The sequence below is a fragment of the Coenobita brevimanus genome, chromosome 45 (genome assembly GCF_032717465.1).
Source record: "Coenobita brevimanus isolate Jiangsu-jjx chromosome 45, ASM3271746v2, whole genome shotgun sequence".
In the NCBI taxonomy this organism is placed as follows: Eukaryota; Metazoa; Arthropoda; class Malacostraca; order Decapoda; family Coenobitidae; genus Coenobita; species Coenobita brevimanus.
The window spans coordinates 33,675,911-33,695,364 of NC_136998.1; the positions used below are offsets into that span (position 1 = coordinate 33,675,911).

The following is a 19,454-nucleotide window of genomic DNA, read 5'->3' on the forward strand; positions in this document are numbered from 1 at the left end:
GAATACTATTTGCATTTAGTTCCGTTTGTGTGTCATAATGGGTGTCTTGGGTGGGTTTGGACAAATTATAAAAAATATATATAATGTAATGATATCAATAACGTCTGAATATTTATACGACTTTCTGGGATTTTTGGACTTCATTGTAAATATGATAATAAAAGATGAATGTGTGTATGTTGTGTTTTGATGTGACCTAATGTGAAGGTATGTACAAGAATAGCAATTAAAAGATATCAAAGGTGTTATCCAATGGCAGTTAGTAGCAGTAGTAGTAGCAGTGGCAGTAGTAGTAGCTGTAGTGGTGGTGGTAATTGATGCATTTAGTAGTAGTAGTGGTAACGGTGGTGGTGTTGATGGTGGTAGTAGTAGTAGTAGCTTTAGCAGTAACAGTAGCTGTTGTTGTTATTCTTGCTGTAGCCCCAGGTTCATCTGTAATGTGAACCTGGTAGACTGCAGGCTTATGTTCCCTCTCCTTCAGTCCCTTATCCTTCTTTTGAGGGAATAGAGTATTAGCTGAGGGATTTATTTATAACAAGGCTGTTGAGCCGCCTCATTATATCAGTGCCACCCCATGAAGGCATCTCTGCAGCACCTATGATGACATTTAAGCCCGATAATTGCTGGCAGATTGTCATAATCAATATCATAGCCATCCCTTTTAGCACCATGATATAAAGTACTCTGTCATTTTAGTCTTGCTAACACTAGGCGATTACTTGTGTAGCGTAGTTTGTAAATAGTGCATCACTGGAAACACCTGACATTAACTTAAGTGTTGCGGGAACGGCTCAGTCTGCTGGTATGGGCTTGGGTGTGGCAGTGGCAGTAGGAAGTAAATGATGCAGGGTAGTCACTGATACCACTGACTGTGCCGTTACCGCAACGCACGAAAATCTCCCAACGAAGCGGAAGAGGAGCGTTTTGTATGAACCAGCCTGTATTCAGCTTAGGAGAGATGCGTCTCAGTAAAATAAAGTCAATTCAGCACTGAACATAAATCAACGTCTTAATCTCCTCAGAAGGATGACCTCTTAGATTACATTTCTATTACCCTCAGGCGAGTTTAAGTTTAGAAGAAACTGTATGAACAAAAAGAATTAATTATAGTTTTCAATATCCCGTTCAACTTAAAGAACTGGCTATAGCTTTCAATATCCTGTTTAACTTAAGAAATTGGATATAGGTTTCAATATCCCGTTCAAATGAAGGAATTAGATATGGCTTTCAATATCCTGTTCAGATAAAGGAATTGGATAAAGCTTTCAATATCCCTTTCAAATAAAGGAATCAGATATAGCTGTCAGTATCCCGTTCAACAAAATATCTTTCCAAAACTACATATCGTCATCTTCAGGCAGCAATAGACTAAACCAAATATCGTATTGAAGGGATTAATTATTCGGAGCCAGAGACGCATCGGTTTGACTCTACATGAATGAATTATGTACCTTTAAGATGCTACTTTTTTATTGAACTTTGAATATATAAAAAAAATGATGTATGAATATTACAATGTGACACATACAAGATACAGTCCAATTAAATCATCTGGGATACTGCACCTCTGCTAAAAATGATGTAAGTACATGTAGATTCAATTTCCTGTTAAATGAATATACATAAAAAAGTATCGTTACCCTCAAAATAAAGTCTAATGAAATACAGATTTAGATTATTGCCATATTTTTATACTAGTATTGTAAATAATACACAGTTAATGAAATAAGATACTAATTACACCATTTCATTGCTTCTTGGCCCATGTCTTCGGACACAAAGCAAATCAAGGGTAACAACACCTTTTCTGTTTTGATTGCATGTCACACTGTAAAGAAATAATTCAGTACAAAAGGCCTAAGAAGTATAAAACACAAGAAGAGATCACGTATAAAGAGCTAAGATTACAGGTTATCAAAATACGTCACTTACTTAAAAGAAAAAAAAAAAAAACACTAGGAATATAGACTAAAATACAGGGAATTTCCTAGTCCGGAACATGGGTATATTGTATGCTACAAAATACATTCTAATTGTAACGTAATAGATTTGATGATGGATGCTTTCATTATCAGTGACATTGCTTTCTATGGTGGTGGTTAGTGGTCAGTATTATCATATCTCTGTAAAATGAATGCCTTATCTAAACTGTTGATAGGACAACCGTGTACCTTATATCGTTACTTCGTCGAGTTTTACTTTGTGTTTATAAGTAGATATAATATACTCCTACATTAATATTGCAGTACACAATCAACACTACTAAACTATGTACACTCAAAAATTACAGAAACATGTCCTAACCCTTTTTTGTTAATCATCAGAAGAACATTCGCAATATCATTGCCTAACCAAATTAATCATTAAAACAACTTGGAAGAATCGCATGTTGAAAGTCATTACATTTACTAGGTGGGGTAATACGCTCCTTTGTAGACGAAGTTACTACATTCATGTGCATAGTGACCGGAAAATATATATGTATCCTCCAATATATATATGTTTTTGTTTTTTTTTAATTGGAGAATAGCATTGGAGCTTAAGCATAAGATCACACAACTCAGCATTCAAGGTGGGGAGAGATGGCAATTTTATGCCTAGTTAGAATGAACAAAGTATAGTGATATGGAATAGGGTCACTAAAAATAAAAGAAAAAAATAGTCAAGGCACATAGATAGAATGTCTTAATACTAAAAAGAATTCTAGATTGCTGGAAGGAAATAACTGAAATTCACATGGACATTCAAAGTTCCGTATACACTTTTTTGTACATAATTCACCCCTGTCAAATATACACTAAGTAACAGCTGCGGGAGAAAATGGCAGCTGCATCATGGTCAGTCTAGCAACACTGAATTGACTGAGGTGAAACGTCATATACTGTAGTTAAAGAAAAAAAAATGAAAAATAAAAAAGACAACTGAACAGCTCAATACTGATAGATGGGAAGAAACACCAAACTCGAAACTAAAAACTGTGAATGAGGGCAATTTCTGGGAAGCCTGAGGTAAAATGGAAAGCTCAAAAGACTCCTTAAATACGTCTGAAATAGGGTCAAATATGCCTGAAATACGCCTGAAATAGGGTCAAATATGCCTGAAATACGCCTGAAATAGGGTTGCAACACGTCTAATGACCTACTTTGTTTTTTATTCAAGGTGCCAACAGACGATTTAATTCTGCGATTTTGTTCAGCTGTAGTGATGAAGAGGTTGACTAATAATATACCTAAATCCCCAGTTGAAAAATCGCTAAAAATTCTCAACAATGTCGTATGGAAATAGCAAAACTAATATAAAAATTACGTCATTTGATTCAAGGAAGAGACTGAAACCTTGACTGATGTTTAAAGCTATGTAACTAAAGCTAATTAATCTTTTTTTTTTTTTCTTTAAGGCTTTGAATAAATGGTCTACTCATAAAATCATAGACATGGCTGCGATTGGACAATATTTTTTAGAAACTAGATATCGCAGTGAGATATGTATTCGTTTATACGTTCCTTTATTGGCACTCTCTTGATTTTCAGTTTTATTTTTATTTTCATTTTCACTTTTGATTTCCAGTTTTTCATTCTTGCTTAGTCCAGAATTACACTCCCTTTCTATCTATCCCTTGAAAATATATCTACCTGTCAAAAAAAAAAAAAATGATACGATGAACCGTACATATTTTGACCTCTTTCTCCATTATTTTCTCAGTTAAAGGGCCTCCTACTTTTTTCAGTTTTGTAGAAGCTTCCCTCCTGTAGCAGATCTCTTCCCGCCTCCCTCAGTAGTAAGGCCCTTTTCGGATGTTTCTCTCGAAGCTTGCCATCCTGTAGCGCCTGTAGGTGTCCGAGAAGTGGAAGCAGAGGATGACGAAGAAGACCACGGTGGAGAAGATGAGACTAAACATGGCTGCCCGGACCATGGTTGAGGTCTGGATGGGTAGGTTGTACTGGGCTACCTGAGGGATGAAACGACAGGTGGAAGGGGTGAGAGAATGGTCAGTTCACACACACACACACACACACACACAAGGACATCCCATACCAAACCCTCAAAATCTCCCAAAACCGTTCCATGTCCTCTAAAAACCGTCATGAAGCCTTCCAAAAACCGTCCTAAACACTCAGTGTCACTCTTATATCCAGTTTCTTGTAACAGGTGCTACCCAACCTAAAAATCCCTCCTAAAACACATCCTAAGCCTCCAAAAAGTTCGGGAAAACTTCCTGAACCCTAAATAAAAACTCTTAAACCCCCAAGACAACCTAAAACCTCCAAAAATAGTCTTGAAACCCCTAAACCTACCTTAAATATCCAACTCGGTCGTAGATTTTGATTTCGCTGGTGTCAGAGTTGGCAAAGTTGAAAGCCTACCTAAAATCGACCCCAAGCCACCATAAATAAGTCCTATCCTCCCCTACACCCCAAAACTACTCTATAAAAACCTTCTTAGCACTCTAGCAAACCCTTCAAAAACCATCTACCAAATTCAGAAATCACCTAAAGCCACCGAAACGTACCCTAATATCCAGCTTATCGTAACAGCTGCTGCCCTTGTTGTTAGCTGCGTTGAGGCCAATGGAGATGCACGTGGTTCTCATTCCCTCCATCAGGGTGCAGGTGGCGGCTAGGAGGAAGAGGAAGGCCAGGAAGCAGCCCACGTCAACCAAGGTCATGGAGATGTTTAGTTCCTTCTGCCCTCGGACCTGTGAGAAAGCAGGAATTCTTCTACTGTAGTGCGTTTACTCCTACCCAGCAAAGATCCCTAACTCCTACCAGCTTAAATGATGGTTAAGTGTAGTCATACTGGAAGGTAGATTTGACTTGTAACCAAGGAGTCTCATCTCTACCTCATCATTTAAAAAGCCTATAACGAGACCATTCTTTGTTAAATTAACGAAAATATAATAAATAAAGAAAGTAATGTCTATGCATCTGCACAAAAAATAAAATAAAAAATAAAGACATAAGAGACACTGGTGGTTTTGTGTCTAGCTTTCCTTTTACTACAAAAATGACTATCATAGAAATAAAGGATGAGGGTGTTTAGTAAATCCTTCTTTTATGTCATATTTCATCACTAAAGGAGAAGAGGGATCCTGTGAGGAAGACGATGATGATGATGATGATGATATTTCCCTCTTCTACCCCCTGTCACCTTGAAGATAAAGATAAGTTTTGTGAGGAAGATGATAAAGATCATGATGATCATGATGATGATGATGATATTTTCCCTCTTCTACCCCCTGTCACCTTGAAGATAAAGATAAGTTTTGTGAGAAGATGATAAAGATCATGATGATCATGATGATATATTTCCCTTCTTCTACCCCCTATTACTTTGAAGATAAAGCTAAATCATATGAGTAAGATGAAGATGATAATTATTGTTATCCTAACAATGACGATGATGGTGATGATGATGGTAATAATAACAATGATGATAATGATGATAAAAATGATGATGATGACAGCTCTCTCTCACCGAAAAGATGAAGAACAGCCCCGTAAAGAAGGCGATGATGATTCCAGTTGCAGAGCCATACGTCACCCAGTTGCAGACGGCCACAAGAGAGCCGAATTGGTAGAACAGCTGGTTGGAGGCGGTCTGGGGAGAGATGGAGGGGTTGGAGAGATAGATAAGGAGATACTGGGGAAGGAATAGGGAGATGAAGTATAAGGAGGTAGAGGAGAACAAGAGGAGAGTGAAATTACGTAGCCAGTCTGAGGTGAGATAGGGGTTAAAGATAGACGGGGAGGTATTAGGGGAAGAGAGAGAGAGATAGAGAGGGAAGGGAGAACAGAAGTAAGAAGGAACTGGAAACTGGATCACAAGGCCGTGATGACCGAAACACTTCATTTATATAACTTTTCAGTGGTCGCATCCTCCAAGGTGAATAAGCTCCTCTGACATTCCCTGAAATGCTGCAGATACCAAGTTCGTTCAGTTTACCTTGCCACAGGGGCAGCATATGGGTGTGTCAAGATTCGACCATTATGCTTAATGGCCTAAAAGTTTAATCAGTGTAACTTTTTACACCTTTCCTGGTGCGGGGAACGAACGCTTTCACGTGGTGGATCTTCCCAGTTATGCAAAAGTCTCTTAGCTCCCTCCCTACAGGAGTACAGAAAAGCAACTTCAGCCTGCAATCCACCGGGTTCGCGTTTCAGTTCAGCCTAGGATTGCAACTCCTACTACCACTACTACAGTACTACTACTACTACTGGTGTTACTACTGTTTCTGCTTCGATTGCACTTTTCCTACAATTCCATTACAAACTGAATAAAAGCGCTTGACGTTAACCTCCCCCATCCAAAAAGTAAATAAATAAATAAACAAAAACTGGCACATTCTTTTCCTTGCTATAGAGGAAGCACTTGCGTCTGTTTAGTCTGAGTCAGTAGTGAGCGATGGCCAGAAATTTCATTTATATTGTTCTTTAGACTCTTCCTGAATTAACTCCTCTAACGCTAGCCGAAATAAATACACGAAGCTCAAAACATCCTTCACCTGGGCATAGAGGAAGCACATAGGTCTGTCAAGGTTGGCCCAGTAGTGCGTGATGACCCCGTTACAGATGCATCCCGCCGTGCCAGCGATGAGGCCTATGATGTAAAGAGACGGCATACCCATGTTCATCACCACCTCCCACCACTCCCCAGACTCTGGCTCCTGACGGCGATTTTTTGCACCTGTCGGAGGAAGATGAAGGTTAAGATCAAGGGGAAGATGGAACGCAAGACAATATCAAGATTTATTGAAAGAAGCGATAATGTATATTAAAAAAAAATGAAACTGAAAATGATGACTAAAGAGAAGAAAGAAAAGGATAATGAACAAGGAAAGGAGACTGAAAAAAGGATAGAAAAACGATAAAAAAAAAGGGACAAAGTAGAAAAGACGAATTTACGGAAGAGAAAATAGAAGAGGGAGGAAAGAAAAAGAAGAAGAAGAAGAAGAAGGAGGATGAGGATGATGATGATGAGGAGGAGGAGGACAAATTGTAGAAGTGATTAGGTGTGCTACAATGAAAGTACAAGTAATGAAGTGATATTTTATTTTTATGCAAGGAAACAAGCAAAATCAGCAAAATTCCAAGGAGAGAGAGAGAGAAGGAGAGAGAGAGAGAGAGAGAGAGAGAGAGAGAGAGAGAAAGGAGGGGGGAAGAATGACAGATTGACAAGAGGATAAAAGAAGATGGGTTGGGACGCAGAGTACCAGATTAACACGCCAAGAGAGAGAAGGGAGGAGGACAGAGGACAGTGAAAACGAAACAAGGAAAACAGGGTGTACAGCAATGGACGAGGATGAATGGATAGGGGGTTGAGAGGGTGTGAAAGGAAGCAGTACCAAAGAAAGCGTAATCTTCATCATCATCATCGTCATCATCATCAACAACATTTTCTTCTCACCCTCTTCCTCCTCCTCCTCCATAGTCATCATCAACATCATCATCAACAACATTGTTTTCATTCTCACCCTCCTCCTCCTCCTCCATCATCATTACAATCACCATCCCTACATCCGCCTAAAGACTGGGTGAGATAGGATCCAGAAACGAGGAAAGAGAATGTGGAAGAAATGTACTTGGGATGTGAAGAAAGGAAAAAGAAGTGGAAATTGAAGATGGTAAAGAAGATAATTACGTAAGCTGAAACAAGCATTTTGGGGTATCATGATTGAGGCTTGACTGAGGGAGGTGTGAATGAGAGAGTTCTGAGTCAGAGGGAGGGCAGTTTGATGGCGGAGGACAGAATGACATGCAGGGAGTTCGTCTGTAGTTACTCTTTCCGGGATGTAGGCGTCTTGCTGTAGATAGATGGATAAATGCGGTATATTGATGTTTGAGAAATGATGCTGAATGACACAAAATGATGTTGGGAAAAATACTGGAGTTTGTATGAAAAAAGTGGATCAAGAACAGAAGAACAGGTGAATGGGGATTGTACGAAAAAATTTTCCAAAAAAATCATAAGAGATATATGAATGAATGTGAATGAACTGGGGTTAAAGAAGGAGTACAAGAGAGAGAGGGAAAAAAATCTATGAGAGGGAATGTGAGGTGAGAGATACGGAACACTATGGTAGAATTGATGTCAAGGGCTAAGTGAAGGGCAGGGGAGAGATAGTGTAGATGTACAAGGAAAGATAGTACACTGGCTGTCAACTTCTTTAGCTCAAGAATGTCAATTTCGTTTTTTGTTCTTGTTTCAACCAGACGATTTTATTCAGTACAGGAGAGACCCTTGAGAGTGAAGGGGTTAATGAGGGTTGTGTCTAACCCCTGCAATTCAATAAGTCTACCCTAAGGAAGTGACAAGAATTAAACTGATTGGACAACATCATAAAGAAGGGCTGGAGAGGACGTCTGAAGAAACTGTCAGGGGAAACTAAAATGCTAGAGTTCTTCCCCTTTAACTTGGCCCACATTTTCACCCTTTTGTAGCTTCCTTCACAGACCTGAGTAGCAGGGAAAGAAAATGCTACGGCTTTCCCTCCTTTTGATATCACTTTTTCGTGACTAGCATCGTATCCTAGTGTCAAGCTACTGTTATAACTCAGCATTCAAGGTGGAAGGGATGGCAATTTTAGGTCAAGGTAATGTGAACATAGTATAGTATTAGAAGTGGTGTAAAGGGTGACGGAGATGAAAGAGGGATGAGAGTCTGTGTTACCGTTGGTTGAGGAGTGACTTGAAGAAGATAAAGAAATAATGCTTGGAATTAGTGTCAAGCACGAAGGAAGCACGTGAATGATAATGTTATTGTAATACAAGAGACAGTGTTATAATTGTATGTGAAGAAGTGATGTCATGGAGTGGTGTGAGAAGGGAAGTAGGGGAAGAGAAAGTAATTATAGTGCGTTAGAAGTTATATCAGAGGGGTAGTGAGGATGTGAAAGATGACGGTATAGAAGTAAAAAGGATGGCGTAACATCTGCGAAGAAGGATGTGTATGAGAAGAGTAAAGTGAGAATGAAGGTGGATTAGAATGAGAAAAATAGTTTGCTAGAATCTGCGTCAGGGATGAAGTGAAAGTTGCTTGTGAAATAAGAAGGTAGAATGAGTAAGAATATGTTTCTCTCTTTCTTCCTATCTGTCGGTGTTTCTCCAGTAATCCTCTCTCTACGTCTTTTATCGTGCCTATTTGTCTGTGCCCTATCCAACAACCCACAAGCCCTCAGGTCCTGGCCTTATCACCGGACGCCTGCTGATAAGTGAAAAATTTGTTCCGGGCCCCGGGTACTGATAACACAGTGATAAGGCTGTGTTCTCTCCTTATCACCGCTTTTGTGCTCCATTTGTTCGTGTGAGTGGTGTTTCGGGTTGACAGAAAGTTGGGAGAAACAAAAGGATGGATGTAACTGGATCGTCGATGAAGAGGCAGTGCACATGATGAGGATGCCACCCCTAAGTTGAGCATCATACTCTAGACAAAGCAAGACTAAAAAGATATTAGGATCTATTCTGTTTAGGGTGAGTTTGTGTTCTGGTTGTTGTGGTACAGATTTTTGGTCAATAAACTATCTATTTGTCTATCTGTTTCTCTATCTGCTGTCTATATATCTACCTGTTTTTCTAGCTGTCTGCCTGTTTCTCTATCAATCTATCTATCTGTCTCAGTAACGTATGCCTATTAGTCTATCTATATCTGTCTGTCTGTTTGTCTGTCTGTTTACTGTGCACTATGACAAAAGACAGAAAAGACCTGATCACGTTAGACAGTGTTCACTATGGGTCAGCATTTACGTAGAGCTGAACATAATCGTCCTGTCGTAGCACGAACAAGGCCAAGGGGGTTGTTTTCCCTTAATCTGGGGTGTTGTGCTCTAAAGTGTTATAATATACTGCTGTGCGAGTTGACAAAAGGGTAGGAGGGTGTGGATAAAGGGGAAGAAATGTTAACTATAAGGGACGTTTGGCTGTGGGAAGATAAAACGTTCTCTCTTTATCAGGTGCTTTGTGCTGTAATTATGATGTATATTAAATAGGTGAGAACATTTAAAGGATACGCAACAGACAATGTCCATGGAGAGGAGTGATATGATGATCTTTTGGATGTAGGAATATCATATACTGAGCTGATATGTAGAGAGGATGCAGAAGGAGAGACTGACTAGAAGAGTGTTTGTGAGTGAAGTGGAGGGAGAAGGAGAAGGGGGAGACCGAGGATGGGCTGGATGGATGGGACAGAGAGATTTATGAGCTGGGGGGAGGGCTGGCAAGAGGTCAGGCTGGTGGCAGAGGACGGGGTGACATGTAGGTGATTTGTTTGTGGCCACCCCCTAAGGGATTAAGACGTCTGAATGTAGATAGATAGGTAGACTGATAGACAGATAGATAGGCAGACGGATAGATAGACATATACGTAGATAGATAGATGGATCATCAAGGGTTTTGTTCTACAGCTGTAGTAATTTTGTGGTTTGGTTGTTTTGACATGTAGGCGATTTGTTTATGTCCACCCCTCACAGGATTAAAGTTTCTGGCTATAGATAGACTGACAGACAGACAGATAGATAGACAGATAAACTGACAGACAGACAGAAATATAGATAGCTAATGAGAGACTTTGTGTTATGTTGTATTATTGTTCTTTAACTTGCAATGTGTTGAACTAGCTAACAGAAGGATGGAAATGAATGGAAGAGGTATGCAATGAGATGCACATGACAACAATTGCACTAATATTTACTACTCTTTCACATCTTAGAACATAATCATCCGTGGTAGCAAAAATTAATCGTATATACCCCTTTTACTTTAACCTGGCTTAAAATTACCATCTATCCATCTTTAATGCTGCTTTGAAACACTAGAATGGCAGCAGAAAAGGATGACAGTCACGAAGAAGTGCTATGGAGAGGACGTAATGTGTGCTGCGCTGAAACACTAGAAAGAGAGCAGAAAAGAATGACAGTCACGAAGAAGTGATATGAAGAGGACGTAAACTGGTACTAAGGTCTGATCCTGCCAATGAACTGCTGAAGGACAAAAATCTAGACCAAGATAAGATAGAAGGACCATAACCTGAGAGATTTTCCTGGCTTTATCTAGTGCTTCCCGTGTTCCTAGGAGAGCTTGAGTCTGCATGATGGCAATAAACTCAGAAGTACTTAGGTCACACGGAGACAATGAACTTAGAAGAATCTGAGTTCACATAAACACAATGAAATTAGTGTTTTTGTTCACGTAAAGACAATGAACTTAAAAAGTGTTGGAGTATTCACAAAAACAAAGAGTGTCTAATTTCACTGTTTGTTTTTTATGATTTTGAGACAGAGTAAATCGATAAATAAACAGAATAAACAATTTAACAAAAAAATATAAAGAACACAAACAATTTGCACTAATTCTTTTTCTTCCTTTGTTTTTGTTTATATAAATAACTTCCTTTCTTCTTCTTTTTTTTCTTTAAGGAAATCTGAATCCTATTTCACCATAACTGATGGGCGAAAATTAGGGTTGGGATGATGATGATGATGAGGAGGAGGAGGACGACGACGATGATGATGATGATTATGATGATGATGATGAGGAGGAGGAGGAGGATATAAAAAAAACATTATTCCATTAAATTCAATTCAGTGACAGTTTGTACAATTTATCCATGCTACTGTCAGACGATTATATTCACCTTACAAGAAACAAATCAGACTTGGGAGAGAGAGAGAGAGAGAGAGAGAGAGAGAGAGAGAGAGAGAGAGAGAGACGGACAGACAGATAGTTTGTTTCAATTCTTCCTCACAGAAAAAAAAAAAAAAAAAAAAAAAAGCGACCTTATTCCAGATTCTTTCCCCATATCTCTGACCTCTGGCTATGAACTTGGACTTTGATGAGCGTCCCTTTGGCTACAGGGTCCGGACTTGAGGTCAGATATTTTCACAGAGGTATAGAAATTATTGAAGTTTTCTTTATAATATTAATTTATACCTGCACGAAAGTATGGAGAGCGAGGCAGATTTTGATGATTTTATCTTCATAAGTGACGGAATTTTTAGTTTCCCCCTCTCTCTCTCTCTCTCTCTCTCTCTCTCTCTCTCTCTCTCTCTCTCTCTCTCTCTCTCAGCCTATTTTTATAGTTGCTGACTTTTTAAAATCATGAATTGGAGTGAAGTTACTCTTAAGCTGAATAAAACCGTTTGAATTATAGCCAAAATAAAAAATTGATTAAAACCAGAAGCGGTGTCAAGGCACAGCAAACCCGTCCCAGGCAGTCATTCTAGCGCTGACGTACAAACACAACAGGATATCTAGTCAAAAAAGTTACATATCAAATTTAGAGTAAATCGGGTGAAAACTGATGATTTTATGCCAATCTGAAATTTTAGGCCAGACCCACCTGACACTAACTCCCCCTACAGCTAGCTGGGGGGTGACCCCCCTGATGCAGTGAGGCATGTTATAGGATGCAAATTTGAAAGATGCACCTTTAGGTTTTGGTCTCATGTCGATATGACGAATTTGAAAGGAGTTATGGCGAATAAATGATTTTAACCCGTCCTCTTTTTTTTTTTTTACATTTTCCTTGGGCCAGTTTGGCCAAAAATTTAATTAGGTGATCAGAAAGTCATAGCCCATCATTGCTGTAACTGTAGTCAAAATCGCATCAGTAGTTCTCGCGTAAAGTTGTTAACAGATAGACAGATAGACAAACAAACAAAGAAACCGAGTGAGAACAGTATCCGTCTCCGAACTCCTCCGAGGCGGGGACGAGCAATAAAAGTCTTCATACTCAAGGGATCAATGATATATATTCTAATCTTTCTTATCAGTTGAATAGAATCGTCTGGGAATCGTCAAAATGCAAAAAAAAAAAAAATAAAAAAAAATAAAAGGTGATGCAATAGAAAGCTTAATTAGTCCAAAATGCGTTATCTTGTTCTGTTAACTCCAGGTGTGGGTTTACGTCACTCTTATTTTGTTCTCTGTTATCGCCTTATCATTCTGTTCAGCTTTGGGGAGACTTTACGAAGAGGAGGGGTTAGGTACAGCCTTCATTTACCCCTTCTAACCTTCTAACCCTTCTAACCTGAAATACATCGTCTGGTATTAGAAAGAATGAAATACAAGAGAGTGGCAACCAAGTGAAAGGGTTATCAGTTAGTTATCAGTCACTCCTTTTTACCAATTATTTATCAGTGATTCATTAACCTCCACCATTCTCTCTCTCTCTCTCTCTCTCTCTCTCTCTCTCTCTCTCTCTCTCTCTCTCTTCTCAGTACAGGAAATATCTCTAATGCGTAATCTGTGATGCGTAGGAAATACCACAAACACATGATGGATTTTTGTCCCCATTTTTCCTCTTCAGTGTAATGATGCTTGCTTCTTTTTTTTTTTTTTTTTTACTGACTCCCCAGATCATTTTCTTTAACGTAATCATCGCCCCTCATGATGCTGGAGAGGGACGCCTTCATGCTGTGGCGCTGATGTATCAAGGCGGTTCGACTTCCCGGGTCTATAAACGTCACTCAGCTACTTCCGTATCCCCCAAAAGAACGATGGTGGACTGCAGAAAGGCAATTTAAGCCTGTAGTCCACTGGGTTCACATTTCAGATGAACCTGGGTCTTCAACTACTACTACTATTACTCCTACTACTAACTAACACCCATTGTAATGAACTGTAAACTGTCTCCATTAAGCAGTTCAGTATGGTTACTTCCATTCTTCCTACACTAACTTGGCCTATAAACTACCATCCCTCCATCTTGAATGATGAGTTTATAGCAGTAGATTCACACTAAAATATTATGCTAGTCACGGAGAAGTGCTGTGGAAAGGATGGATCAGTGAAAAGTTGTGGCTGGTCAGCACTGCATTTACTGTACATAACTCAATTCACGATAAGCCAGGAAGGTCAGTCATCTATTTACATCACGTACTTCAGTAATAACAAAATGTCAGGTTTAATTTTGCAGCGCTAAGTCTTTCTATCAAATATTAATGCCGGCCCACTTGTAAAGGATCGTGTAATGTCTGTGTGGTTTGTACTTTCTGCATGTTATTTAAGTGGTTAATGCAATATCCGGGTTTCGTGTGTGTGTGTGTGTGTGTGTGTGTGTGTGTGTGTGTGTGTGTGTGTGTGTGTGTGTGTGTGATGGCGTCCGTACAGTATAGTCGCACGTAGCTCCCCTGATAAGATAAGATAGTCCCACTCTGCCCCCTCTCAATCCCCCCCTCCCTTCCCTGCACCCCTCTCGCCCTCTTCGTCCCTTCCACTCTCGACCCCCCTCTCTTTTCCTTCCATCTTCCATTGCTTTCCTTTTCTCGTCTTTTTTCCACCCTCAACCTCCCACCTCTCCCCTTCCACCCACATATCCACTCAGGTACCGCTACTCTTCCCCTTCCCCTTCCCTTTCTTTTCTTCCTTTCTCCCTGCCCTAATCCTCACTTTCTTCCCCTCCCCCTACTCCCCCCGTTCCTCCCTCAGTTTCCCTTCCCTCTTCCATTCCTCCAATCTCCCCATCCTCTTCCTTCCTTTTTCCCCCTTCATCTCCATATTCTCCCCTTTCCCTATTTCCTCTTTTCTCTCCTTTCTCTCCTCTCTTCCTCAGTTTCCCTTCTCTCTTCCACCCTTTCCTCCTCTCGCTCAACACCTTCACTTTTAGTTCCCTTTTTCATCACTTCCCTTTTTTCATCCCCATTTTCTTCCACTCCCTCATCCCCCTCCCCTCCACTTCTCGTTCCTCTCCTATCCTCCATTTCCATTTCCTCTCTTCTCTCTTATCTCCTGCCCCCTCCCCCCTCCCCCTCGATCCTGTCTGCTCCTTTTCCCCTTCCTCCCTTCTATTTCCCTCGCCCCTCTCCCTCTCTCCCTTTCCTCCTTTCTCTGAAATCCCTCCCCGCTCCCCCTCCTTCTCTCTCCCCTATCTCCCTGTCTCATATCTCCCTCCCCTCTCTCTCCCCTCTTCCTTCGCCCCTCCCCCACACTGACAAAGACGGTGTTATGCCCTTGTCGGTCGGTTGTATCCGGCTTGGGCGTGTCATGCTGAGTTTTATTGGGGTTGTGCGGGGCTGCAGGAAATGAACAGTTGAAGTATTAGCCATCATTATTGTTAGTCATCGTTATCATCATCACCATTACAATCAGTACCATCGTCATCATTTCCACTTTAAGGGATGGCTTGGCGATTTAGAGTGTAGTTACAAGAGAGGAAGATAAACAGTGTACTTCTTCCTTTATACGAGTATCTGGAACAAGGAAAGACTATGCCCTTTAACCCCTTCATCCTGAGGACCTAATTTTCTTATTTCCGACTCTACATGAATCTACCCAGCTTAAGATAGCCTTTTTGAACAGGAGGAGGTTACGTTGTCTCCATTCAAAGTTTCTCTAACAGGGAGTTCTAAACTGAACAAAAACATCAAGTAGCTTCAGGAATAAACTAGAAAGTAGTTAGTAAGAGCATACCTGCGCCATCACCAAGAACATTTTTTCTTCTTCCGTGCGTCCAGATCCGGATCCATCTCAAAATCTAATCAGCTTTTCCTTGACCCATTACCCACCTATCTACCAGATTTCTCTGAGATATCTTGCACAAAAACAAACAGACACGGGTGAATACATAAGCTCCGTCCAACTCGGCTGGCGGAGGGAACTGTAATAAAAGTCACCGTACTAATGGGACAAAAACAGATCACGAACCGAGAGGAAAGGAACCAGCTTTCTACGGCAATTCTATCTGTAAAGCTAAAGGGACTGAATGTGTTTTGGCTGTTGCCTCGTTGTTTGCTTTACTTCGTCTGAGAGAACCTCTACGCGGCCAATAAGTTAAGTTATCCCGTGATTCACCCCGAAGTTTGGAATGAACTCTAACAAATGAAGCTTCACAAGAAATAGAGACCCCATTAGGTAACTTATGAGCTCCTACAAATCAGATTTTTGTTTTAAGCATGATTTAAATTAATAATTCACCGCAAATCCCTATACTTCTCACATCATACGTGGTTAAAATTAGTCTACACAGAGGCCGATTATGTAATTTGAAGGTTAAAATATGTAAACGAAAGTGTGGCCTATTGTTGCGGTTTATGCTGTTCAAGGTTCTCTTAATTATAATTTTTTTCTTCCCGTTTCTTGATTCTACCCTTCAGATTTAGTGTACAGGGAAAATGGATACGATGTTGATGCTTATGACTACAGTCAATGACATCCTGAAAGCCAGCAGCCTATACCACAAAATCAACACTCGTTCGATATGTTTCAGACACTGAACAGAGTGATCGAGACGGTCGTAATCCGGCACAAAGCGGAAACTTATCTATAAACAGCATGGCTATAACAAAGAGTACGGCGTGATTAGATACCAGATACAGTATTATAGGGGGGAAATAGGTACTCACGTCGACCATCCATGCTGTAGCTAATATCGAAGCCCAACACAGACTCAGCAGCTCTTCTGTAACGTCTCCCCCTCTCTCACTTGCTTGCTCACGCTTTCACTGGCTCACACTCTTACTGGCTCCCACTGTAGACCAGACGGGAGGGCCAAATAAAAGCAAACGATAACAAACACAGGTTACGACCACCACAAGGGCAAATATAACTTCTTTCAAACAACAGTTCCTTGTTTTTAGGGTGCGTGTGTTTGTGCACGTGTCTGTGGGTGCGTTAACCACGAGAAACAAACTAACTAGATGTGCCGTGTGTACGAGTACCCAACAGTTCGGCCTTATCGGGGAGAGAGAGCGCTGATAAGAGATAACAGAGCCAATATCTCTCGCCTGACTCACAAAACACCCTGTCATCCACCTCATAACGATTTGTAACTGAGAAGGAAATGAACGAGTATGAAGGAAAATGAGTTGCATCAGCTATAAGTCGTGTGGGTATGGATAGATGGATGGATGGATAAATAGAGTGACTGAATTATTATAACTTGGTTGATTAATTGATTAGACCGACGAATGATGGATGGATAAAAAATAAATAGACAGATAGATAGACAGACAGACTGACTGATTGAGTGACTGACTGATAGGCAGATAAACAAACTGGCAGAGATAAAAACAGATAGGTAGCCTAGAACTAAGTTATATCGATAGGTAGATATATAGATTTTTTTTTTCCTGCTCAGTACACGAAAATTAATGCAACTGATAATCAATAACATAATTTTAGGTAGGATATCCTGGTTGTCATTAAGTCTAAGACCGCATCTACACGAAAAGCTTGCTGGCGTGGGTTGGTGCAGGAGGAAACCCGTAAAATTGGCCTTACTGGACGCGGGCGGGTGCGGGGGAGAACTCCTATGGGTTACAGATATAGAACTCCCGCCAGCACCAGCAAGCATTTGGTATGAACGCTCACTTACATGGGCACAAAAGGCTCCATGACACCACTTCCTGGTAGACAAATTTTGCATGTAACACCTTAACCTTTTTTTCAAAGCTATTTTACATGAATAACATACAAAAGAATACTAGAAGTAATTTGCAGAATAAATCGCAAAAGCAGAGATGATACGAGATCTCCAAATTCACTCAGAGCACAACCCATAGTCCAGTACAGTAACTCACGTTAACTGGCTTAGATTCTTTCAGTCAAGGTCCAAGGAGCTTTCAGTTTGCTCTCATAAAGTTTCGTACCCAAGTTATGAATGGTTTCTCAGTAGATGATTTAGTATTCATTTCGGTGGCCTGCTAACGAATGGTGGGCTTTCCTCAGTGCTAAAAATTTCATCCCTTTTTCTGTTCTGCCGTCCCAGGAAAAGAGTACGAGAGAAATAGCCTACTAAATTTGGTGCCTATTTGACGGCTACAGTATTGGCGACATGAGTTTTGCTGACAGGCGACGCAGCGGATCAGAAGTTTCTCCCGGACCAGAAGTTCATAATGGCATCTTCCCCTCCTTCCCTGTTGAAATCACTGTGTAGGTCCTTTGTAAAAACGCGTGGTTAGGTTTGAGTAATATCTATATTCCTCCTTCCTATGTGGAAGTACTTCTCTCCCCCCAAAACCCAAGATCTTACCTAACCTAGCGTCTTTACGAAGGCCGACACAAGGGTGCGTCCGTAGGTTCATGAACGAGACGTTACCTAGCATTTTCAGTTGTCATCTAGGAACTTCAAGGCCGGGTACTTGTTCGTCCATCACAATAGGAAATTTGAGCCTATCACTACCTCTTACACGTACAGATAAAACTTACCCAACCAAGAAATAACACAGGTTGCACAAGTACATGAAGATTACACGACGTAGGTGCGCAGTATTCTTTATCTGACAACCAATCAGTACTCAATATCAAGTCCTACGAAAATCACACGCAAGCAGGCACACAAAAACACATACGCACACACAGGATTATGTTTTCATGGAAGTGCACGTACACCTGAGAGTACATGTGCATACGAGCATTAGTATAAGAACGTGCATACATTCAAAACATACCATACATATCCATAATCGTGACTGTATACTGTATACCATAGTTTAGGTATATGTACTGGATATGGTAAATTACAGTATATATGAGAAAGTGAATTTATGGATATATGGAACCCCTCTCCCCTCAAAAAAGAAAGACAAAAGATAGAAATGGATGGACGAAGTACTGTAACGAGGTAGATGCACATGAGAGTATATTTCACAAAAAGACAATGCTACGGCTCGGCATACTTTCCATAGCACTTCCTCGTAACTAGTACCCTATTCTAATGTTCATCTACTGCTACTGCTCAGCACTGAAGATGGAGAGATGGCAATTTTGGGCCATATTAAAGTGAAACGAGTATAGTTGACGGAGTTTGTATCTCCCACAGTTGTTTGTGAAGGGCATCTGCAACGAAAACGAAATACGTGAATTAACCATACCTGTGACATGGAGCTGTGAAATTCGAAGGTTTGAATGAAGAATAGATTGGATGATGATGATGTTGATGATGATGATGATGATGATGATGATGATGATGATGATGATGATGATGATGATGATGAGTAATGGATATGTGGACCATTTAACTGTTCATGTTAAGAGTTCTCTTGATTTTAACCTCTCTTTTTCCAAATTTCAGTACTTTTTTATTTTTTGCGGGAGGAAAGAGGGCTAGGTTTATAATAATTTATTGATGTATGCCTATAATCGTAATCTCAGTGAGGAAGGTTAATCGTGACGTGTCGCCTTGGTAGCTAAGCTCACATACCCACCTATTCTTGCCTCATATTTCAGTGATCAGATAATTACCGACAAAAGGTTGATTAATTCTGGCTTTTATTTTGATGTTATTTTATCAGTGGAGTTATAGGCCTTTTCAGCTAAGTTGATGGCCATGTGTAGCTAGACTGGAGGCTTGATATGTTTAGTTGCCAAGGAGACTCATTCCTACCTATAACTAAGCCTCCTTGAGTTTCTTGCAGTCATGATTTAAAATTCACGTTATGGCTGTGACCCAGTTCCGTCATAGTAAAGCAAACAACTATGGCCCATATTCTCGTCGGTTAAGGAAGCTTCCTAGCACCTCTT

The 19,454-nt window shown here is 40.3% G+C and overlaps 1 protein-coding gene across 1 annotated transcript; it reads right to left on the bottom strand.

Annotated features, from left to right (window-relative positions):
* Positions 1 to 3,772: 3,772 nt before the first annotated feature.
* LOC145398493 (uncharacterized) lies at positions 3,773 to 17,286 on the bottom strand. The gene is made up of 5 exons (XM_080271368.1): positions 17,214 to 17,286; positions 6,503 to 6,684; positions 5,476 to 5,598; positions 4,511 to 4,696; positions 3,773 to 3,949 (listed from the first exon to the last, which is right to left on the bottom strand). The coding sequence occupies exons 1-5, from the start codon at positions 17,284 to 17,286 to the stop codon at positions 3,773 to 3,775; spliced, it is 741 nt and encodes a 246-aa protein (XP_080127494.1).
* Positions 17,287 to 19,454: the final 2,168 nt, after the last annotated feature.

Bases quoted from the DNA above. Each gene is read 5' to 3' on its own strand.
- LOC145398493 (XM_080271368.1), bottom strand. From the start codon at position 17,286: ATGCTTGCTGGTGCTGGCGGGAGTTCTATATCTGTAACCCATAGGAGT. The intron at 5,599-6,502 runs GTGAAGGATGTT...ATCTCTCCCCAG, and splicing joins TGTGCTTCCTCTATGCCCAG to ACCGCCTCCAACCAGCTGTT. The intron at 3,950-4,510 runs GTACGTTTCGGT...TTCATCCCTCAG, and splicing joins ACGATAAGCTGGATATTAGG to GTAGCCCAGTACAACCTACC.